Here is a 24,802-nt window from a genome sequence, read left to right as displayed (position 1 = left end):
TAATAATGTACAATGGTACCAAATTACTTTTCCCCTACAGGGCTTAAGCTTCTATCTAACATGTTACAAGTAGTGTACAAATGTAGTAAAAACAGTAAAAATGTTCATAATTGCATGCAAATAACTAACTCAAACCTTTGTCTAACATTGTAGTAAACAGACATTGTTACCTAGTATTACTAGAATACTAAAATAGTGTAAACATGTTTATGTTACTTCACTCATCCTTCTTATGCTCTATGCAATATAACAAATAGGAGACAAAATAAATAAATAAAATCAGTTATTTATAAGCCTTTAGATTTAATCATGTCCCATTGATCAATAAATTGTGAAATTGTAGCTCTTAACTAAAATAAAAAGAAAAAAAAAGTTGCCTCATTTGTTTTTAAACCATCAATTCTGGGATATTTGTATTTGATCTTCACATACAAAGTGCACTTCATGTTTGCACAGAGTGTTTGCTTTGCAGTGGTTCGGTTTGCTGAACCTCAGCTTGATCGATGTTTCAAAGCACATCTTACACAGGAGAGCAGCATGACGGAGCTCCTTCAAGTGGTTACTAATTGTAGTTTTCTTTTTTTGTGACCTCAGAACATAATTTTATAATTAAATATATAACTAAACAAGATTTCTCTAATTATTGTATAAAATTATATTACAAAATAAAAGTATTTTAGACCAAACCACATTTTTTCCATTTCCAGAAGTCAAGTAATTTTCTTATTTTTGTAAAAAACTAAATATTGCTGTTGTTAATAATAACAATAATAAAGAAATATTATGAAATCAACAGAATATAAAATGTTTAAAATGACTAAATCCACTGGTTTGTCAAAAATCTTTTTTTTTTTACAATTTATCTAAATGGCTGACAACTTAAATTAATTTAAAAATAAATAAAAATTGGGCTTGTCAATATAAACTTTTACAAAGGTGACGTAGATTTTTTGTAAATCTTCAGTGTGTTTAAAAAAAAATAATAAAAATTAGTAAGTAACAATTGTTTCTAAAGGTGTTAAGACACCTTCAGAGATTTTGATGCGATGACAGAGGCTGCACAATGAGGTATATGCACACAGATTTTTAACTATATTATCCAGCCCCAAGGATTCCGGTTAATTGTCATCCCATACAAAATCACCGCGTTAAAGTTCTGATTTCTAGAAAAAAAAACAGCAATCATCACTACCTGGCTGAGATACAATATAAAGTGGATATAAGACCAAACAAGAAGCACTGCATTCAATTATATTTTTCCACGCCATGTCTTTAAAATATGGAAATTAATTTTACCCCAGTATTTTAGTGAAATTTCTGCGCTAGCCTACTGCTACTGCCTTTAAACGGTCTTTCATCTCTTTTTACGCTTTAACAACAAAATGGATGCTTAAGTCTATTTAACTGATTTTATTTTTTAATTACATTACAAAATCGAATAGTCACAAAGTTTTCACCAAAAGTTCATTATGGGCTAAAAAACACTGGTTGTGCATATAACCCATTAGATCAAATATTGATGACATCTATTTTTATGTAAACAAAACATTTTAGGTCACACTCATGTATTTACATCGATATACTGATTGACACAAACTTTTTAAAAATGATTAAATAAAGCAAACTGTTAAATTTTGTTTTACTAGACACAATGACATGATCACACAGAAATGCATCTGTGTAATCTAAACAACAACATACAGCATGGAAAGTCCTGCCCTGAACTGGCAAACATTAACTAAGCTAAAGACATTGTTTGTTGAGTTGCTTCATCTCCCAGTGTGAGCAAGCTAACAGATCGGGGAAAATGGCATCAAGTGCGAAACTGTTGAAAATGAGATCAAGTCTTGTTATTTTGTTTGTCTGGACATACCTCAGCGTTGGTGCTTCTACACCCAATGGTAAGGCATTTCCTTTTTAAACAAATCCCTAAATTTACTGATAACAATAATGCAATTTTCTGACTGTCTAACAGGCTGCTCTGGACTCCCAGATGAAAATAATGCATTGGTTTCTGAAAGCTCCAAGAAAGAGTTCTATAATCCGGGTGATACGCTTGACCTCACTTGCAGACATGGCTATACCTCTTCGAAAAAAATCACCTACGTTTGTGTGGACAAAAAATGGGCTAAATTGCGTCATGGAATATGTTCACGTGGGTATACAAGACGCATACACAAAATTTAGAAATGCTAATCTATTGCTATGATACTTTAAACTTGGCTTCTGATTCACCTTCAGTCAAACGCTGTGAGTCGCCTGCAGACATACTAAACGGTCACTACATTAGGCTGAATGGCGAAAACTTTGCTTTTGGAACGATTATCAAATACAGCTGCAATGAAGGGTGAGTGTGTAGAGCAGTGGTCACCAACCGTCTTTAATCCAAGATCCCGAACCTCAGCCTTGCTGAAAGTTAGGATCTACAAATCAAATCTGACAGATTATATAAAAGCTACATTTTTTTTATTAGCATTTCCAGCTTGCCACCTTTAATTATTTTTAACTACGTACAAATCACTAGTTTAACCTACTTTACATTTTATAACTGATGCAAGCAAGAAAATTTATTCCAATGAATCTGGATGACATTTGGGGAGGTGAACAATTGGGTGAAAAGAGATAGCTAAAATGGTTGAAAGAGACGGCTAAAATGATTTTTAATGATACTACTGCAAGTACAACATTAGCATTTTATAAATGAGCTCTAATAAAATTCTACAAATAATAATTTATACATAATAATAATAATAACAATAACAATGGTGTCATGGTTGCGCAGTGGGTAGCACAATTGCCTCACAGGAAGAAGGACGCTGGTTCGAACCTCGGCTAGGTCAGTTGGCACAGGGCTTCTGCAGATATAATGTCAAATTTAAGACTTTTAAAAACCTTTTTAAGACCATTAAATATTAAATTTAAGACCTATATCACAATATCAAAAATGCGCTTAAAGAGAAAATGCAAAAATCACAAAATAGTGGCAAAATAAATGTATTCAAATTGAACAGAAGTGAAGACAGGTTAGATGCACCATTGAACTACAGTAAAAAAAAACATCTTAAGGCTGATTTATACTTTCACCTGGCACCGCATCGCGCACCTCACGAAACGGACGAGGCTCTTTAAAATGACAGGGGGCGGTCAAAAGAAACCCACCGTAAAGTCAGACAGATGAACAGAAAAGTTTTCATTATCATTACTATTGTTCAAGATTTTTAAACTAATCATTTTTAATTTTTTTATAATTTACTATAATGATTATAAAGATTTTTATAACCATTCAATATTTTTAAAATCTTTTTTCGCTTTTGTCCTTATCTCGGACAGTTCTACCTATTAAGAGTTACATATTAATGACAAGAGAAAATGGGTTGCACTACAATTATATTTTTTATTATGGAAAGAATAAAAGCAACAAGAAAAAAGTACACTTACTAAAAATAATGACGTTTTTTTTTTTTTTTTCATTCATTATTTTTCCCACTCAACAATTGATACATTACTGTCTGGCTAGTTTTTGTCCTATACTTATGCTAAAAAGGCAATAATGGTCCAACATTCCTGACCAATATCACCAATAAAACCTAGAAAAATAGGGAATCAGTATATTCTAATCAGCTAATCGGCTGCTAGCATAAAACTGGTACCCTCAATAAAATCCCCATAGGATTTTCCCATAGGCTTTTCGAAGATTGCAAATAATAAGCTCTGTGTTCAAACACTGTTCATTACATCTACACGTTTTGTCCAGCCGGATAATCCTCACACGAAAATACTACTTTTAGCACTTTTAGATCTTAAATGCAAACGCAAGGACTGAAAAGCTAACATTAGGCTACAAACGAACTACATTGCTTTCGGGGCGCTCTCCTGTGACGTCAGCACCACCCAGCTATGGACAACTTTTCTATCTTATTTTTTAGAAATAATGTTCATGACAGAGTTAATCTCTCTGTTTATTTTATTATAATCCACGCTATATATTAAAAAATAAATTAAATATGCAAATACACATAGACTTACGTGCCTTTTGGACCGTTTATACATGGGAAATGTGTCTGTTTTGCTTTTTCGGGTGTTGTAAAAGTTTTAAAACTGTATGTATAAATGTGCCTACATAGTATTATCATAAGACACATTTAAATAAGTGTATCGCTCGCGTGCACACAGCCCGCTTACCGTAACAGACGACAGAAATGAGGCGTGATGAGCAAGTCTATCAAATGCCTGCAAGTTCCCCTTCATATGGGAACTTCTACGTGTGTCTGTATAAACAGACTTTTGGGAGTGCTTTAGACGACCAATCACTTCTGAAGATAAGAAAACGGGCCAATGAAATGCTAATTGAATTGGCGGAGCTTAGCTCCACAGCTGAAACTGATGAGCCAATTAAGGCTATATCAGTCGGCTGCTGGAGCCAGCTCATCAGAATTGTTGCTTCAGATCCGATCTGAGACTGAAGAACCCTTCTGCTGAGCTGACTTCCAATGCTGAAGGAAGCATTCCCTTCACCAGTGCGGGGGAAGACGTTTAAGCGGCGGTCGAGCTGGGTTTCCCGTCCCCTTGGCGTTTCGCTGGTGATCTAAAAGAGTAGTTTCTACAAAGAGCAGAATGCCCTAAGAGAGCACACGGTCGTGTAGCGCGTCTTTTTAAAGATGTCGTTTCGACCGTGCATTTCTGGATGCGGTGGTTTCCTCGCCCCGGATAACAGGCACGAGTACTGCATCACATGCTTTGGGGTCCAACATGTTGGTGCGGTGCTCGCGGACAGTTCTTGCCCGCATTGCGATGGCTTGACTGTTACGCAACTGAGGTCGCGGCAAGCTCTTTTATTAGGGCAAGTCACCCCTGCTGCTCCCCGCCAAGCGGTTAGCACTCGGGCAGGCCTGAGGGTTACAGTGGGGGCTATTCCATCGCCTTCGGGCCAGCGGACCCCTCGCTCCTCATCAGTGCGCTCTGTCTCTGCTTCGAGTGCGAGCGCTGGTCCATCCTTCGGGTTGGCCACGCTTTCATTTGATGACGCCGGGGACGTGATGTCCATCGCTGCATCGGAGGGCGGGTTGACATGCTTCGATGAAGATCCGGACCTGGTTTTGGATCTGGAAACGGACATGTTAGCCGTGTTATCCTGGGCTGTTTCGGCTGTGGGACTGGAGATGGCTTGTCCCCCAGAACTGCGGCCGGACCGCTTAGACGGGTGCTACGTGGGGGCGAAATAGGCGAAGCCTTCTAGACCCCCCGTCCCCTTCTTCCCGGGGGTACACAGAGAGCCCACGCAGGCATGGAGGGCACCTTTTTCTGCCCGGTCCTCGTGCACTCCCGCTCTCACCTCCCTCGATGATGGAGCGGCCAGGGGATATGAGGCGATTCCCCAGGTGGAGCGTGCTCTGTCCGCAGAGCTGCTCCACTCGGAGAGATTCGCCCACACTCCCTTCCAAAGCGTGCAGGTTATCTGAGTCTCTCACGACCATAGCCTACACTGCTGCGGGCCAGGCCGCCTCCGCTCTGCGGAGCGCGACAGGCTAAGCTGCTGTGGCACTTTCCATACAGTCTCCCAAAAGTCTGTTTATACAGACACACGTAGAAGTTCCCATATGAAGGGGAACGTCCTGGTTATGTACGTAACCCACGTTCCCCGAATAGGGAACGGAGACGTGTGTCTCCACTGCCACAGCACCTGAGTCTCCAGCTGGGAGCTGAGCGATCGGCTCTTCTGGTCGTCTAAAGCACTCCCAAAAGTCTGTTTATACAGACACACGTCTCCGTTCCCTATTCATGGAACGTGGGTTACGTACGTAACCAGGACATTCCATCATGGGCACAGAACAACATTCAATATTTTTTATGTCACAAAGTACAGCGAAAAGCAGCCCATACAGTCACATATACTATACATTTTAAGGAGGAGTGTAAATACTGCAGTTATGCAGAAGAAAAAAACGACAAAAAATCACTTGATCACGTTAAAATGACAGTTAATATGTATGTATTTTTACATATTTATTAACGTTTGCATTACTGAGAGCAGGAAAGAGACAGGCTGCACTGGTAAACTGTATCCCCATATCTTTAATTAAAATAAATGATCAACAAATTAATCTGTCTTGACAGTCTTTACAAGTGAAGGCATTATCTACACACAATATGAATTCCCAATTAGAAAAATACTACAAACTATAATATACTATTTATGAAAATACTTAATAACTGAGAAATCCAAATGCCCGAAACACAAGTGAGCAGCGCTCCAGACCAGTTCAGCTCGATGACGTATAATGTCTCCGACACCGCCTTAGTCCCATTTAGCAACTTGATAGCAACCGTCTTTTTAAAGAAGTGTAACTAATTTTAAAACTCAAGAGTGTGCTGTAACTGATGTGGTTTATGTCGTAGAATAAAACGTGAAAGTATATTGAAGTTGTGTTTGCCACAAACCTTATTTAAACGATTTAACTGAAATCCCATTGAAAAAACCCATTGACTTTGGGACGAGGGAACCGGAACTGCTAAAATGCTAACTTGCTTCCGGGTTTTTGCATATAAATTGACGTCATAGTTCCTCCACTCTATTGATCTTATTCTACAATGCGGAAGTGCGCTCGTTTTTGCGATTGTTTTAGTACTTCCGATTCAGTTGCCTATAGGAGAAATGACTAGAAATAATAAACGGCAGAAAACGGTCAAACTACTCGCTCTACAAACAAGTGTTTGCGTGATTATACATAAAAAGTAGAATAATATATCAAGAAAAGATCAGTTTGCAACATAAAGCAGCATTACGAGCTGTTTTTAACCTCTAAAAATGAATGGACGTGAACGAGACCAGAAGTCTCGAGCCAAAAAGATTAAAATGGCTGTGCCCGCTCATACGCAAAGAATAAGGTGAATTGGTTCAAATATTACGCACCCAAAGTAATCCTCCGCAAACACAGCGATGACGTCACATTCGTTCAATAACAGAAAGCTGATTGGCTATTGCATGTTGGTCTCATTTGTAGTTGTAATACGGCAAATTACATTTGGACTAGTGAGATAAAGAACTACAACACTACGAAAACCAAGCAACAACAACCAAAAGGAATTTAAATGAGCATTAGATGTAGTGTTACATGGACATCGGAAAAATAAGACATGTGCAAAAGTATTTAAGACCTGAAAGCTGATTGGCTATTGCATGTTGGTCTCATTTGTAGTTGTATTACCGCAAATTACATTTGGACTTGTTAGACAAAGAACCACAACACTACGAAAACCAAGCAACAACAACCAAAAGGAATTTAAATAAGCATTAGATGTAGTGTTACATGGACATCGGAAAAATAAGACCTGTGCAAAAGTATTTAAGACTTAGAACAGCGAATTTAAGACTTTTTAAGGCCTGAAATTATGATTTTTAAATTTAAGACTTTTAAAGACCCTGCGGAAACCCTGTGGCATTTATGTGTGGACTTTGCATGTTCTCCCCGCATTCGCGTGGTTTTCCTCCGGGTGCTCTGGTTTCCCCCACAAGTCCAAAAACATGCGGTACAGGTGAATAAGGTAAGCTAATTATCCGTAGTGTATGTGTGTAAACGAGAATGTATGGGTGTTTCCCAGTGATGGGTTGCAGATGAAAGGGCATCCGCTGCGTAAAAACATGTGCTGGATAAGTTGGTGGTTCATTCCGCTGTGGCAACCACAGATTAATAAAGGGACTAAGCCGAAAAAGAAAATGAATGAATTATAACTATTATAACAATAATAAATATACTATAACATTACAATATAATTCAGCAATTATAACTGCGGTTTGAACTATATTTTAAAGCATCAATTTACAATGTTATAAGGCGGCAAACTGCACTTTGCAGCTGGATATTATTGTGGGAGGTTAGAGCCGAATATGTTGTTTGGTGTGAGAGACGCCTTTTCAAAGCTATTTTATTAGCAGTGAGTTTGTGCACTACTTATATACTTTGCATGTACACAGTTTAATAAAAAAAAAACTTGAGATGTTTTCATCTCACTGCACTGTAGCCCCACATGGAAAACGTGAGGGTATTGCACCACGTGTGCATCATTTTCTATTTGCATGTGCAAACCGTGCACGTCCATGTGAAATAGAAAACTGACTACACCAAAGACATAATATCTGAACAGCGTCTTATTGATTTAGGCCTCACTATATGTGAAATGTCATTTGAAGAGCTCTACATAGTGGCCGTTGTCCATAATGAAAATAAAAGCAGCAGTTGGATCAGAGGGCAATACATCAATCATTTTTGGACATTATCATTATTCTGTCATTTTTGGGATCTACTGAGAGAGTGATAAAGGACACGGGTTGGTAACCACTGGTGTAGGGTCATGTTTAAACAGAGATGTTTGAATAAAATCTTACAAGATATACTTCTCCAGCTACCAGATGATGAGTCAAACTAACACTAGAACATGTCGGGATGGTGGATGGGACAATCGATTACCTGAATGTGAAGGTACTCAGTTAAAAGACGCAATTGGGGTTAATATTTCCTCTTTAACGATGTTTAGGATTTTGCCTCCTAAGCTCCAGAAACTAAGTTGCTTCTTCATTTTTCTTCAGAGGTATCATGTGCTCTAAACACAACAGAGAAAAACATCAGAGTGGAAGGACTGCCTTATGATGAGGAGCTGATCAAGCATGGACACAGGCTGACATTTTCGTGTGTTGGTGATGGACTGAAATTAGAAGGAGAGAGTGAAATCACCTGTCAGATGAATGGGCAATGGAGTAGTTCATTTCCTAAATGTGTAGGTAAGGACATATTGGGTGTATTCTTTCCTAAATTTGTTGTTTTGTCTATGTGTATGTAAAATGCTAATATTTATTTATTTCATATAGGCCTGATAACATTTTCTTTAATTTTCATATAAAAATACAGTCATTTAAAGTATTATATTTTTACAGAAAATGACTATTGGTCAGATTTTTTATGTATTGTTAATGAAAATCAGGGTTATTACAAAACACTGACTTTAAACTAAAAGTTAAAGCACTAGTATTGTGGTATACATCTTTATTGAATATTTTATTTTTACTATAACATATGTATTTTTTTTGGTATATTATTATGTAAAATGCAGAGCTGTAATGTAAATAATCAGTTCACTGATTCCCATAACGTTCCAGTAACCAAGGTAACCCTCGTTCCCTGAGGGGGGAACGGAAATGAAATGTGAAAACTACCACTATGGGGATTTCATCAGAATCCAATCATCTGAAAAAAGTATATAAACGGGCCAATGAAATGCCAATGAGTTGGCAGCATCAGCATGCACAGCTGGAGCTGCTTACAATCAATTTTGGCACGCGAAGCGCGTGCCAAACGGAGGCATCCTTTTCTAGCTGAAGAGCCTTTCACGCCCAACAGCTAAGGGGCAATCATTGTGGCTAAGGAACATAGCATTTTCATTCCCACCCTCGAGGAACAAGGGTTACCTTAGTAACCGGAACGTTCCCATTCGTGAGGGGAACTTTAATGCTATGTGGAAACTGTATAGAAAAGTCACAATGATTGAAACTTACCTTGCCCCAAATGAGAGGTTATGCCAAGAGCGTGAGCGCACCTGCATTACCAGAGGCGCAGTCTTCCAACGTGTTCCCTGGCACTCATATATCTTACTTATAAAGACGTTTTACAGATATGGACATATTTCTCAGGAGTCGTAAAATGCATCTAGTCAATTCTAGGAATTTAAATATGACAGTACATTGGGAAAGCGCCCAACCCTCTTAATCGATGTCAACGCAACCAGCTGAGCTGTCTTCAGGGACAGAAATCTCAAGGATATTGAGTCAAGTGGTTCGAATGGATCTTCGCGCATGCTCGTAAGCACTACAGTAAGATCCCAAGAGGGCATGAGAGGTGGGTGAGGTGTATTTATTTGCCTCGCGCCTCGGAGGAACCGGATGATTAGGTTATGCCTTCACACGCAGCCACGTAAGCTTTCAGTGTGGAGGGCAACAGTCTGCGCTCCAACCTACTCTGAATGAAAGAAAGCACAATGCTGATATGGCAAGCTCAGGGGTCTTCTCAGCGAGAAGAGCACCATTCAGTGAATAGACCACTTCAGGGCGTAGGCGCACCCCGTAGAGGAAGCTCTAGCCTGAGTGATGGTATTAACCACTGCCATCGGTAGGTTACCTAAGTCTTCCTCGATGCATCTAGGGACCACACGTGGAGGTTCCAAAGATCTGGGCGAGGATGACAGATGGTGCCCTGTCCCTGAGAGAAGAGGTCCTCTCTCAAAGTTATCTGCCAGGGAGGGGCCATCGTGAGGTGGGAGAATTCTGATATCCAGGTCCCGTTGGGCCAGAGAGGCGCAACTAGCAAGACCTGCTCCTCGTCCTCCCTGGCCTTGCACAGTAACTACACGAGCAGGCTCACTGGGAGAAACGCATATTTGCACATGCCCCGAGGCCAGCTGTGGGCCAGTGCATATGTGCCAAGGGAGCCCTCGGTCAGTAAAAAGATTCACTGGCAATGAGCTTCTCAAGAGAAGCAAAGAGATCGATCTGGGCTTTCCCGAAGCATGCCCATATCAGCTGGACAGACTCATGGTGGAGTCTCCATTCTCCTGGACGTAGAGGCTGCCGTGAGAGCACATCGGCTGCACGGTTGAGCTCACCCGCAATATAAATGGCGCGCAGCAATTTCAGCCACATATGACTCCAGGGTAGCAGATGGCGAGCGAGCTGAGACATTCGGCGAGAACGGATACCCCTCATGCGGTTGATATACGCCACCGTCGCCTTGCTGTCCGTCCTGACCAGCATGTGTTGCCCCTCTAGCACCAGTAAAAGACGGCAGAGAGCAAGAAACACTGCCAAGAGCTCTAGGCAGTTGATATGCTAATGCAACTGGGTTCCTTTCCACAGGCCTGCAGATGCATGCCCGCAACGCATGCCCGCAACACATGCTCGATGCTGCCGCTTGCCTGGAGACGCAGGAGGGGGCGGGGCAGCTATCGTAGGTGGGCGCCCTCGGCAAGGGACAGTGGATGTGGATGGCTTGGCGGGAGGAGCAATCTTCCGTTCCCGCCGATAGATGACATGGCCAAATGCGTTCGACTGTTCCTTCAGCGCCGTAAATTCCTGGTTGAACTCATCGACGATGTCACCAATCAGGCCAGCCTGCAATATGGGCGAGTTAATAAAGTGGACTTTGTCATTATCGCACATATCTGACAGGTTTAGCCAGAGGTGGCACTCCTGGACCACTAATGTGGCCATCATCCTCCCCAGTGCACATGCAGCAGACTTAGTGGTCCAAAGAACATAGTCAGTTGCTGTGCGGAGCTTGTGAAACAAGCCAAGGTCGGAACCACCCTCGTGTAGCCTGGCCAGCAACAGTGCTTGGTAGCGCTGGTAGGTGGCCATAGCGTGCAGGGCGGAAGCAGCCTGGCCCGCAGCTCTGTAGGCTCTGGCTCTGAGGAAGGCGGATAACCTGCAGGCTTTGGACAGGAGACAAGGTTGACCCTGCCAGGAAGCAGCACCACGCAGTCAAAGGTTGACCTGTGGGATCGACTCATACCCACTGGCTGCTCCGCCATCAAGGGTGGTGAGGGCGGAGGTGCACAGTAGGCTCACGCAGTCTTGGATGTCATCTTTTTCTGCCTGATCTGCGTGCGCCTCCGCCCTCACCACCCTTGATGGCGGAGCAGAAGGGTGAAGAAGGGAAGAAGGGGACGGGAGGCTTCGAAGGTCTGGCCTTCTTAGTATCCTCCACGTAACACCCATCTAGTCGGTCTGGTCACGGGGCTGGGGGATAAACCATCTCCAACCCCACGGCCGAAGCAGCCTGGGAAAACACAGCTAATATGTCCGTTTTAGAATCTGGCGCAGCATTTACCACCCCGGAGGATGGAGCAGGTCTGGATCCTCATCAGACAATGAAAGCCTACCCTCCATTGCTGCAGTGGACATCTGATCCCCGATTGTCAGTGAGCGAAAGGGCTACCTTCCTCCGGAGGTCCGTGAGCCCGGGGGTGGCAGATTTACTCCCACTGGAACCCTCAGACCTGCCCAAGTGCCAGCCGCAGTGCAGGGGACAACTGGGGTGGGTCACCCTTTTACAAGAACGAGTTGCAATCTTAACTGCGCAACAGACATGCCATCACAGTGACGGCATGGATTGCCTGCGAGCACCGCATTAACATGATGGACCCGCAGACAGGAAACGCAGTGCTCGTGCCCATCATCCGGGAACAGGAAACCACTGCATCCAGAAACGCATGGTCGGAGCGACATCTTGAAAAAGACGTGCTGCACAACCGTGTTGCACTTTTAGGGAAAATGCAACAATACAAACCGCTCTGGAGTACCGGACCTAAAGAATGCCAAGCAAGGGAGAAACCCAGCTCGACCGTCTGCTGCCACGTATCACACATCTGGACCTGGAGACCGCTCTCGTTCTCTCTTTCTTTAGACACAGCTGGAGGAACCCTCATCGACTCTCTCAAAAGCTTCACTGAAAGGATCTGAAATGAAAAGGATACGTCAGCTTGGCACCCGCTGAGCTTATTTTTCCAAATTATTTGTAAGTAGCGCCAGTTGTGCATGCTGATGATGCCAACTCATTGGCATTTCATTGGCTTGTTTATATACCCTTTCAGATCATTTGATTCTGACAAAATCCCCATAGTGGACGTTTCCACATAGCATTGAAGTTCCCCTCCCAAAGGGGAACTAAATTTCTCAGGTGTAGTGGTGCTGTCTCACTTGACACATCATCCATAGGTTAGGGATGAACTAAAATGTGGCGATCCTATAAACCAATTTCAGTTTGACAACATAAAATTACTAGGGACAAAAATGAACAGAGCTTGAGATTAAGATGCATTTCAAATTCAATATAGAGTCAGCATATTTTGTATGAGTTTCTGTACATGACTGAAAATCCAAAAATATTTGCATACATTTCTTTTAAATAATTAGCTTCAACAGCTACAACAATAAGATTTGTTGAAAATTGTTATGTTAGGTAAATCACAACTGAAAAACTGTGTGGGGTGCTCACACATGAAATGTATGTACTTGAAAATATTCTGCATAACTTGTTACTGTTTGTATTTACTGTCAGTCACATACTGGACGACGTTTAATTGCGCAGCAAGGTTAGCAGTTATGTTCTGTTGCACTGGTATTGCAGGCTCTTTAAGACCCAAAATATGTTGGTGATCTACTCTTGCCTGTTAAACGCCCCTGACATACTTTCTACTGAATCTGAATTTCACAATCTGAATTTCACAATCTGAATTTCTGGTCTTGATTTTTAGAATACTGAATTTGATGTTCTGAATTTCTTCATTTTGAACATTTGAAACTGTATTTTTACAATCTGGATAACTGCAGTCTATAAATTCAGAACCAAAAAAATTGTAACGGTATTTAAAATTTCGATTTATTAAATTACAATTGTCAATAGTTCAAATTAACACAATTCAAATTCAGATTGTTTGGGCATATTATTAGTTTCATATGTAAACGTAGTCAATGTTGTAAAAATCATATAACAAAAATAAGAAATGTTGAACAAATACCCACTTAAATGGCACAGTTACTTCCAAAAACTGAGCAACATGACCTACAAATGCTTCTGAGTGAATAAATAGTGACCAATAATCTACCTTCTGCTTTAGAGGTAACGTGTCCTCTAAACACAACAATGGAAAATTTAAACATTGAGAGGGACCCTGATGTTGAGGGTCCGGTCAAATCTGGACATATCATAACTTTTTCATGCACTGGAGATGGGCTGAAATTAAAAGGACAGAGAGAAATCACCTGTCAGTCAAATGGGGAATGGAGCAGCCCTTTTCCTAAATGTGAAGGTAAGGCCACTGAAAAGTAAAACCTTCTGACTGGACAAAGACAGAGCTGTGGTTATCATGGAGGATGCTTAACTGACTGAGTCTTTCTATCATTTTAGAGGTCACGTGTACTGCAAACCTCAAAGGGAACATGAGATCAAACATTGAAGAACAACCAGGACGTGAGATTTCAGTCAAATCAGGACAAACAGTAACTCTTTCATGTGTTGGCAAAGGATCTAAATTTAAAATTCAGGGACGAAATCAGGGACGAATCCAGTGTCTGCCAAGTGGTGAATGGAACCCCCCTTTTCCTGAATGTACAGGAGGTAATGCCACAGGTTTTACTAGTTAAGTTTTATTGGTAGTGCTTGCAAGCATCACTCTAACTCATAAGTATTTAGCCTCACTAGATTTATATTAGAAAACAATCACCCATTAAATGTGTCTGATTCAGACCTAGTCATTGTATTATATTATATTATATTATATTATATTATATTATATTATATTATATTATATTATATTATATTATATTATATTTGGAGAACTCCGACCGAGATATTTTCAAGACAAAGTGGTGTCAGCATATTATTTATATTAATCTCATAATAATGTGCATTATAATATATTCTATGGTTTAACAGCTTAAAAATTAAACATTGTTATTATTACTATTTATCAAGAGATATTTCCCCAGTAATGACTGAAAAAAATGTGCTTGCTTCATCCTAAGGGCTTTGTGGACCACCACCATATGTGGAGAATGCAGATACAAAAGACATGGCAAAAAAAGAATATAAATCAGAGGAGAAGGTTGAATACAAGTGCTTTGATAAATACACGCTGGATGATCGTCCCAACTACTCCGGCTTCAAGACTTGTGAGAATGGCGAATGGACAGGAAATATTTATTGTTTGAGTAAGTATGATCAGACTACACCTAAGCATGTGTGCCACAAATTTCAGTAAAGATTAAATAAAATCTATTAAAATAATATTAATAAATAATCAACCTCTTTAGAGCTCTCTCTATATAAATCTCTATATAACGAACACCTGCAAGGATGAATCTGTCACCTTTTTAAAGCCAAAAGTAATAAAATATGCATCTATATGTTACTCAATATAAAATCAGTTTAAAATAAACAAATATAAAATGTACACTTTTTATACAGCTTTCAAATGAAAGTTAGTCAATGCAAGTCAGTATAGCAGTCTTAAACAAGGCTGATAAAGATTTATTTGTTACTATATTAAAAAAGATATTGTTGTTGTCAAGGGTGAAGAAACATATTGACAAGCCTATAAACAAGCTAGTCGTCATATGCAAGTTTCTATAGAAGAAAATTGCAAGATTTACAAAATACACCTTATCCTGCTCATCTTCCTGCAGGCTGTTTCTGGCTGAACACTGACAAATGAAAATATGGTTTTCTGATACCAATATCAATTTTTGAAATTATGTGTTGAACTTAAAATGCAACATTAATGTGTCATGAATCTGTAAGAAGCCTTTCTATAAAAGTATAAAGCAAACTACAACATATATTTAAGTATGCATGTAATATATATGATCAATCAATGGCTGTACGTTGTAACGCAGAGTGATTTAAATGTGTTTTTTTTTCAGAGCCCTGTTCAGTGACACTGGATACAATGAATGAAAAAGGTATAAAGCTGAAATATGGTGAACCACGCAAGATATTCTCACCACACAAGGATCAAATCCAATTTGCATGTCTGAGGAGAGATGAACAGATGATTGGAAGCCCCAAACAAATATGCAGTGATGGAAACATGACTTTGCCTGTGTGTGTGTGACTGACTATGAATAAAACATTTTCAAGCATCTGCTGTTCCAGTAAACACAAACAAATGGAGCAATTCTAAATAAAATGTTTCAATTCACTTCCTTCATTTCAGATTTTTTTTTCCAAGTAAAACTTAAGGAAATGTTTGAAATGTACATGTATGAATGTGTCATTAACTCCTCCAGCTAATGGTTGTCACTACACAATTTTAGGGTCTATTAGCTCCACAGATTGAAGACAAAAGCTAGAAATATAAAGCAAAACAGAGCCTGCTCACATAAATACACAAAGCACATTTTAGGGACAAGAAGAAAGAAGCACAAGTGTATCACCAGCGCTTGAGAAATATTTATCAGGCCAAACATCTAGACCTCTCCGTAATTCAGTTTTGTGTAATTTTCAGGTGGTCTTTATATCATCAACCACTCTAATTTGTAGTTTTCTGTTTTTGCAAAAAAAAAAAAAAAACTGCATTGTAAGAATGGACCTTACTATCCTCTTGATTTTGAGGGATTACAGTTTTATACTAGAAATACACTCATGAATCATCTTACATGGTCTCCTGCTTTATTTATTGTGCATGTGTTTTGTAAATGAGACAAGAGTCTTCAGAGGTTCTTTAGTGAAAACATAGTCGTTGATTCTTCATGTAATGTGCAAACTACAGCAATTTCATCATACAAAGTCAAGTGGCATCACAGAAACAGTGATGTGAAATCTAAGAATCATTAAATGGGACACTTGTTATACTTCTGTGCCAATTCATTCCAGAAACCACTATAAGACATATTGCAGTACAACACATTATTCTAGGTCAGCAAGTTTAATTAGAATGTGAATTTCATCTGTACATTACTAAACTAACGCATGTTGCTATTCTTATGCTTAAAAAAGGTCGCTATGGAGTTTTCAGTAAAATCACTGGGGGTGGGGCAAAAAGTCCTGTTTGGTGGGGCAGAGTCAAGGGGGCAGTTACTTTCAGCAACATTAATCATAGTCTTCAAAAACGCATAGCACAACCAGCCTCAAACATTCATGAATATCTTTTGGAAAACAGGTAATCAGATTTTTTCTTCCATACTAATTTATGTGTAATACCAAACAATTCTTTGCTTTGTGTTCAATATGAAAAGTGAAATATATATAGTATATATATATATATATATATATATATATATATATATATATATATATATATATATATATATATATATTCAGTAGTTGATTCAGTCGATACTGATTATTAGCAATGCAAATTTTAGCAATTTTAGCAATGCAAAAGCCATCTGTCATGTTTTACAGCTTGAAAATGAAATACTTCAAGATTTTTCTCTTTCTTCTATTAACGATTATGGATGTCTCAACAAATGCTCAAGGTAACACAAACTAAATAAAGCATGTTTTAAACATCAATGTGTTATTCAATAAACTATGAAAAGTACTATAAAAGCTATAAAAGCTATATTGTTTTTAATGTTGTCTGAATTTATTTGTATATTCTTTTCTTCATTTCGTATTTTATATAATAAAAAGTCTCAAATTTACATAATTCTGATTACATAATTATAAATTTAATCTGTAGTATGGCTGAACAATAAATTGTTTGAACATCGATATCACAATGTGTGTATCCGTCACATTGCAGGAGCAGATTAAGATTAAAAGACAAAACACATTATTAAATATTATTTGAAACAATTTATACAATGATTACCATGGTATTTTATGTTTGATTGTTTAATTTCTGTACCTGAATACTGTTAGACTCTCCAGAAAACCATAAAGCACTGTTTATTTATTTTTTTTATCTTTGCTCTGTTGTATTTATATATGCTTGTAATTTATTACAATTTATGCAAACACACTACATATAAAATATTTGATCATCCCAATCCATCTAAATGAATTAAATGTTTTCAAATAAAGCTATTCAATTCACCTGGTGAGTATATTCATATATATATATATATATAACTCCCTAACTACATCAGAACAGCAGAGTCACTTGCTGTCTTCAAGAAACGACTAAAAACGCAACTGTTTAGTCTCCACTTTCCTTCCTAATCTGTAACTGCCTCTCTGGCTATACCACTAACTGTGCCCTCTCTCTCTCTATCTCTATCTCTTAAAAAAAAAAAAAAAATGTTTTACTAATGCTTTGCTTCTTAGACTTTACACACTTGAAACTTGTCTATAGCACTTGTTCACTGTTGCTCTTATAGTTGTGTAAATTGCTTCCTTGTCCTCATTTGTAAGTCGCTTTGGATAAAAGCGTCTGCTAAATGACTAAATGTAAATATATATATTTATAGCGATATGAATAAAAGTTACAAAGTAGCTGGGAATAACTACTCACATGAAAAGAAGGGAAAAAATCTCCAATGAATTGAACAAATTTATTCAAAATTGGATAAATTTGACAATGCGATTATTTTTTTCTGTTATATAGTGCTTTGTAACTTTTATGGCTGAATTCAATTTATTTTTCAACAAACAGAAGTTACTTGTGAAGAGGACCAACACATCAATGTGTACATCTTAATGGGACATCCAGGAGTTGCTGCACCTTATAAACCTGGCCATATCTTAGTTTTTCGATGCACAGATGGGAACATGATGATGTACGGCCAACGATCAATTGAATGCTTGTCAAATGGAAAATGGGATAACCCTTATCCAAAATGTGGAGGTATGAGGACATGTATTTGTTCTAAATATATAAAAATTGTTTTTACACATACTTGTTTTACCAAATGTCAAAAACATAATTTCAACAACAATAAAAAAAAAAAATTCTTTATTTTATATATATATTGTACAACTAACCGGAAACCGCTCAGAAGTGATTGTAGGACAAAACAAGACTTTGCACTGAACCAGAGAAAAAGAGTGGTTTTTATGCGTGACTAGAAAGATTTCAGGTGCTGCATAATCCGCACCATGCACAGGGATATGTGATCTGCGTAAAATCAAATCTCATGGAAGGGAACCTCTGCTGGCAAGTAAGGGGAGTGTCTGGGACCAAAATGGTGACATTCACAAACACTGATCAGTTCTGAAAAATTTGTAGCACGTGTGTTAGAAAAAAGTTCCAACCTTAATTGCAAAAACACTTTTTGATACACTGATTAGAGTTGGAGCTAAACTGTGTAGGACACCAGCCCTAGAGGGCTGAGTTTGCCCACCCCTGTTCTCAACACTTAAGTCTATACTAATTTAGTCCAGGAGCAAAGAGAAATAATTTCAACCTTAAAAGTAGAGAGATTGCAATTGAAAAATGTGTGCAACGTTAGTGTGACGTCCTGAATGAAGCAGTACTGCTCATTCTCAAACATGATGAACACTAAAGCCACCAACGATCAAATTGTCTAATTTGATGATGATGATTATCCTCACTAAGACCCCCGCCCCACCACTGCTCAAAAAAACCTTTGTTTTTGCACAAACTACAGGGGTCGTCTCACTGAGGTGTGACATTTTTAATTACTAAAATAGCTTACAGATGAGAATGAACAATATAATTTATAACATTATGATATATTATGCAATGACAAACTCTAGCCCACAGCTTCATCTAATTATTTATTTGTTTAGTTTTGTGTATTAGTTTACATAAGAGAACAACACCAATAAATCCTGGACATTCATGAGTAGGAAAAAACACCTAAATTTAATTGTGCATTGTCTCAGAGATCAGTTGTCAGATGCTTATGCAACTCGTACTTTAACTTATTTCCCCACAATCAGACTTCGTCATTCATAGCTTTTTGCGCTTCTAATACCTCTACCAAATCAGCTTCTTATACACATTATGACTTTATTTATTATAACCACAAATTCAATGAGTGAGTGAGGGTGAAAGTCATTGCTGAGCATAAACACTGGGACTGTTTAGCGAGTAAATTTGACCCGAGCTAGTGCTTACAGGTATAAATGTACAGCCCGTTTTTTTATTTGGTTTTATCCAAGCTATTTTAACTCCTAGGAACAGTAAATGAGACTATTTTTAGTAAAAGTTAATGACTGGGTGGCTTGAATGTTTTATTAAAGGTCTTTTATGTACATATGAAAAAACTGTGACCCCAATTGACCCCATAGTGGTTCTACTGTTAACATATTACCACTCTTAATCTAACTCAATTGACTACACATAAGTGAAACTAACAGATGAATGAAGTTGTGAAGCAAAGACTGCTGCATTAATTGTTTTCTTGACAAATATCTGATTGTCAATGGAAGTTAAGTTTCTAGTGGATAAATGTGGGACAATTTCTGATTTCTCTAGTGGCAATGTGTCCTATAAACACACCAGTGCAAAACTTAAAATTTGAGCGCTTCCCTGATATTGAGGGCCCCATCAAACCTGGACACTGGATGACTATTTCATGTACAGAGCCATGGATGAAACTGAAAGGGCAAAGAGAAATCACCTGTCTGGTGAATGGAGAATGGAGCAGTGCCTTTCCTAGATGTGAAGGTGCAGCCACTTAAAGTAAAATCTTCTAACTGGACAAAGACATATCTGTAGCTGTCATGGAGGATGGATCATTGACTGACCGCATCTTTCTGTTCTTTTAGAGGCCACATGTGCTGCAAACCTCACACCCAACATGAGATCAGATGTTGAGGGACAACCAGGGCCTGAGATTTCAGTCAAACCTGGACACACAATAACTTTTTCATGTGTTCGGGGTGCTCAACTTCAAGGACAGAACAAAATCACCTGCCGGTCAAATGGAGAATGGGACACCCCATTGCCTAAATGTGCAGGAGGTATGGTCATGGGTTTAAGTTGAGTTTTATTAACAGAGATCACAAGTATCACTACTATTAATTTTAAAGTAAATAGTTATTAAAACTCCTCATTAAAATTAATTAAATTAATATAAGGATGTAAGGGAGTGGGGGATAGGGATGTTTTCAATTTTAAATCACATTTCCTGCATTAACATATATAGTGATATAAAAACTCCAGGAAAAATGTGGCTGATTAAATTCTTTTAATTTCAAACTAGCCTAAAAAATGTAAGAGTAACAGTTTTATTAACATTCCTGGTGCAAGGTTTCTATGCAGCACAAAGCACAAATTCCTAAACATTTAACTAACATCAGCAGATGTAGACATACAGTATGCTGTCTGACAGATAATATAATTCTTCTGATCTGAGCAATATACTGGTCGGCTGACTCATATTTTCTTTTTCATCCATGTTGACGCTACAGTCATCTTTTTAGAATGTCATCTTTTCAAATGTAATACCTGCTCATTATAATACTCACAGAATTATTTTTTAGAGCATGTACGCGGTTATTGCACAGGGACGCGCACATGGACTCATGCAAACTCTCTCTGTCCATCCGCGGTGTCAATGGTACATTTAAAAAAAAAAAATGGGGCTATAAATGGGATTTTGAAAACTGAGGGGCATGTATACCCTGTCCCAGGCTAAAGTTATGCCCCTGCCTTAATAACACAAAAAGAGTTTTGGCTAATATTGAGATTTCATTACATTTTTTTTTTTTGATGATGTTTTTTTTGATGATGTGCTTTGCTCTCAGGGAGTTGTGGGCCACCACCAACTGTGGAGAATGCAGATACAATACACATGCCAAAAAGACAATATAACTCAGGGGAGAGGGTTGAATACAAGTGCTTTGATAAATACACTATGGATGATCGTCCTTCCTACTCCGGCTTCATGACTTGCCATAATGCAGAATGGACAGGGAATATTTACTGTTTGAGTAAGTATGAACACACTACACCCAGGGATGAGTGCCACAAAATACAGTAACATTGAAACGGAAATGGACTAATCTAACAAATCCCTGGAAGACAGTCTATTCAAAGAATCCATTTAAAATACCATATTACATATTGTATTAATCATATGCCATTGAAAAGTATTGATGTTATTGCCTTGCATTATGATCACTGTAAATTATTACATGTTTAGCAATGTACATGGATGAATCTCTGACATTGTTCGTTTTATTAATTTTAAGTTGAAAAGTTACATACTAAACATTGCGTTAGCCAGTTTAGACATTGATATTAAAATCAACTCAATCAACGAGTAGAACAAAACCAAAAATTACAAGCTCAAACTTAAAAACAGAAGAACTGCTCAAATAAAAGTTAAACAGCATTAGGTTATAAATTTCTAAGTCAGCATGTCTGTTAACACAGCAACCGCAAATACATTCATGTTTCATGCACCTTGTGTATGAAATGTACACATGAAACATATCGCAAACTAGGACTGGGCGATAAAATCGGTAACAATATTTATTGACCGAACACCATTGTCAATAACGATAAAAAAAAGATTCGGTATGTAGTTTCAGTATGAATCGATATAGTTTTTTTTTTAATGTGGCTGCTGAGCATGCGCCTTGGATACAATGCCAATAAGCTTATGGTGTAAGTTTGTCATTTCCAATGGAGGCATGCCACTTGCACTTGGAGGCGCACATGTGACGCAGGTGCACTTTCCAGGTAAACCTAGTTGAAAACAGTTCAACTTTTCAGAACTAACCAATCTGCTTCACACTTTGTATGGCATACACACATTTCAGTAATAACGGCAGACTAATTACCTCAGAAAACACAGCAAACACTGCAGCGGTTTTTGCTTTTTCCCATAAACTTGTATCGGAGCAGAAGTAATGGTTTGTCATCCTCTGAGAAAACGCTTGATGGTCGCCTAGGTACGAGAAACGGCATAAAAAATTAAGCTTTTTGGGGGGTTTTCTGTGCATCCCAGCCACTAGCACCCCATCTGAAAGATTGTTTAGCATAGGGGGTAATGTCATTCAACTGGGGGTAATGTCATTCAACAATTTTTTTATGTTGCAGTATGTATTTGAATAATGATTGGTTCCTTTACTTAAAAGCTCAGATTTGATTATCATAATTTGTTTTGTTTACAGAATTTGAGGTTTACTGAATCATTATTATTCACACCTTACAGATGTTGATCTACCTTAAAGTTTGCTTTCATTGTTCAGTATTTCCGCTTTACTCTTGTTACTTTGTAACATTTTATATATCAAGTTTAAGAGTCTCTTTAAGACTTATGTTTATTTTATAATAATGAGATCATATATTTTGTTAAATATTTGTTTTTGACTATTAAAACTATTTGCCTTAATAATGTTGGTGAATTCAAATAAAGTGGTTAATTAAAGAATATCTTAATACTCCTAAATGTATTGTTAAAAAATACTTAATAATTATTTATACCGAATGATATGAAACATGATATCATGATTTTTTCTGCAATATCACCCAGGCCTAGCCCAAACTGTACAAAGATGTAATTAATGTAATCTTGTGTTGATGAATCAATGTATATACTTTGTAACGCTGAAAATTATTTAAATGTGGGTTTGTTTCAGAGCCCTGTTCAGTGACATTGGATACAATGGACGAAAAAGGTATAAAGCTGAAATATGGTGAACCACGCAAGCTATTCTCACCACACAAGGATGCAATCCAATTTGCATGTCAGAGGGGTGAAATGATTGGCAACCCATTTTCAATATGCAACGATGGAGTGGTGATTTTGCCTGTGTGTGTGTGAAAATATGAATAAAACATTTTTTAAACATCTGCTGCTCCTGTAAGAAAAAACATCAAATGTTTTGCCCGACTGAGTTTATCTGTTTTGGATTTTTTCGCAAATAAAACTAAAGGCATCATTTCAAATGTGAATGCATGAATACAACTAACTCTTTACGCTACACAATTTAGGGCTCATTTCAATGAACAATCAATGCTCGCTGGTGTAAATACTAAAATCACCTTTTTAAAAACTAGAAAGAAAAAAATTGCATCAAATCATCACCAGCGCTTGAGAAAAATTGAGCAGGTTAAACATCTATAGATCTTCAGCAGAAAATGTGTTTTGGCTGAAAATGATAGCATAGAAGTGGAAGACCCAGTGGAAGTGCAAGATACAGAGACAGTTCATTTACAGGTGGTCTTTGTTTCCTCAATCACTCTCATCAATAGACTTCTGTTTCTGTTATTTTTTATACAAACCTGCACTGCAAGCATGAATCTGACAGCATGGCTATGGCATACTATGTGTTTTGTAAACAAGACAAGAGTTGTCAGAGATTCTTCCATGTGACAGGTGTGATTGTGTGGCCACTAGTCATTGATCCTTCATGTAATGTGCACACAGCAACTTCATCATACCAAAACAGTCATGTGGGGGTCAATGAAGTGATCTTTGAAAATCATGTAGTCTGTAGTACGGGTAAAGAAAATATCCTTTAAAGATGAGATTCTAATTTCACTTTGTGCTATTTAATAACAGGGTATATGCAGGAATCCTAAAGGAAATTTCAATACCTTTTTAAGACTTTTTAAAGACCTTCTCAGAATATTTTAAGACCTCATGCCCACTTCAAGTTCTAATCAGTATCAAATCTTTAACTTAATGAACAGTTGTTAATAAACAGTTGTAGTTAAAGGAATCAATGGAGCACAACCATGCAACAGAACTTAGATAAGCTCGGAAATAATAAATCATCAATAATAAAAGCTTGAAATAATAAATCACGCTGTTGTTTTCAGGGACAGGCTTCTGCCACTGCTTAAACTCACTTTTCTCCAACCAGGAGTACGCAAACTTACAATTTCCCATTTTGTCATCTGTTTCACTCTATGGTTTCACTACATGTGGAGAGCATCACATCACCTTCCCGTGTTTCAAGAGTTCACACTTAGATATTGTTTGACAACTGTTAGCAGGTTTGGCATGCTGTCCCGGGAGAGAACCCTGAGCTCGGAGATAGGTGAGCCCAGGGCTCCCGCCTGGTCCATAGAGCATATGCGGGGAGAACGAGATCAGGTGGTTCTCGAGAGCTCCCCGTGGTAAGAGGAAGAAAGGAGGAGGAGATGGGGTGGATGGGGGGTTTCTTCGGAAAACGAAGATAAGAGAGTAGTTCTAGCTAGGCTACTTATAGTGAGTTGGGGTTAATCTGATTGGCTAACTAGTGAATGTAGATGAGTGGCCAGCTGCAGTCAATCATATCACGTGCTCCTCTCGAAATTAGTTTGAAAACTTCACTTGTTTCAAATCACATGACATCACACAGATGGAGTAGCTTGGCAGGACGCGCCCCAGCCCGAACCAATCGCG

The 24,802-nt window shown here is 38.3% G+C and overlaps 2 protein-coding genes across 2 annotated transcripts; both read left to right on the top strand.

Annotated features, from left to right (window-relative positions):
- Positions 1-1,772: 1,772 nt before the first annotated feature.
- Positions 1,773-15,744, top strand: cfhl4 (complement factor H like 4). The gene is made up of 9 exons (XM_056448414.1): positions 1,773-1,901; positions 1,976-2,155; positions 2,242-2,347; positions 8,401-8,477; positions 8,585-8,776; positions 13,663-13,854; positions 13,953-14,162; positions 14,570-14,755; positions 15,467-15,744. The coding sequence occupies exons 1-9, from the start codon at positions 1,808-1,810 to the stop codon at positions 15,655-15,657; spliced, it is 1,428 nt and encodes a 475-aa protein (XP_056304389.1). The 5' UTR covers positions 1,773-1,807; the 3' UTR covers positions 15,658-15,744.
- Positions 15,745-16,643: 899 nt separating this feature from the next.
- On the top strand, positions 16,644-23,364 carry LOC130216514 (complement factor H-related protein 2-like). The gene is made up of 7 exons (XM_056448415.1): positions 16,644-16,704; positions 16,950-17,023; positions 18,145-18,336; positions 19,933-20,124; positions 20,226-20,420; positions 21,207-21,392; positions 23,049-23,364. The coding sequence occupies exons 2-7, from the start codon at positions 16,957-16,959 to the stop codon at positions 23,231-23,233; spliced, it is 1,017 nt and encodes a 338-aa protein (XP_056304390.1). The 5' UTR covers positions 16,644-16,704; positions 16,950-16,956; the 3' UTR covers positions 23,234-23,364.
- Positions 23,365-24,802: the final 1,438 nt, after the last annotated feature.

This window comes from Danio aesculapii, chromosome 22 (genome assembly GCF_903798145.1).
Source record: "Danio aesculapii chromosome 22, fDanAes4.1, whole genome shotgun sequence".
NCBI classification, from domain to species: domain Eukaryota; kingdom Metazoa; phylum Chordata; class Actinopteri; order Cypriniformes; family Danionidae; genus Danio; species Danio aesculapii.
Note: the sequence above shows the minus strand (reverse complement) of the source record. Positions and strands in the feature narration are given on the sequence as shown.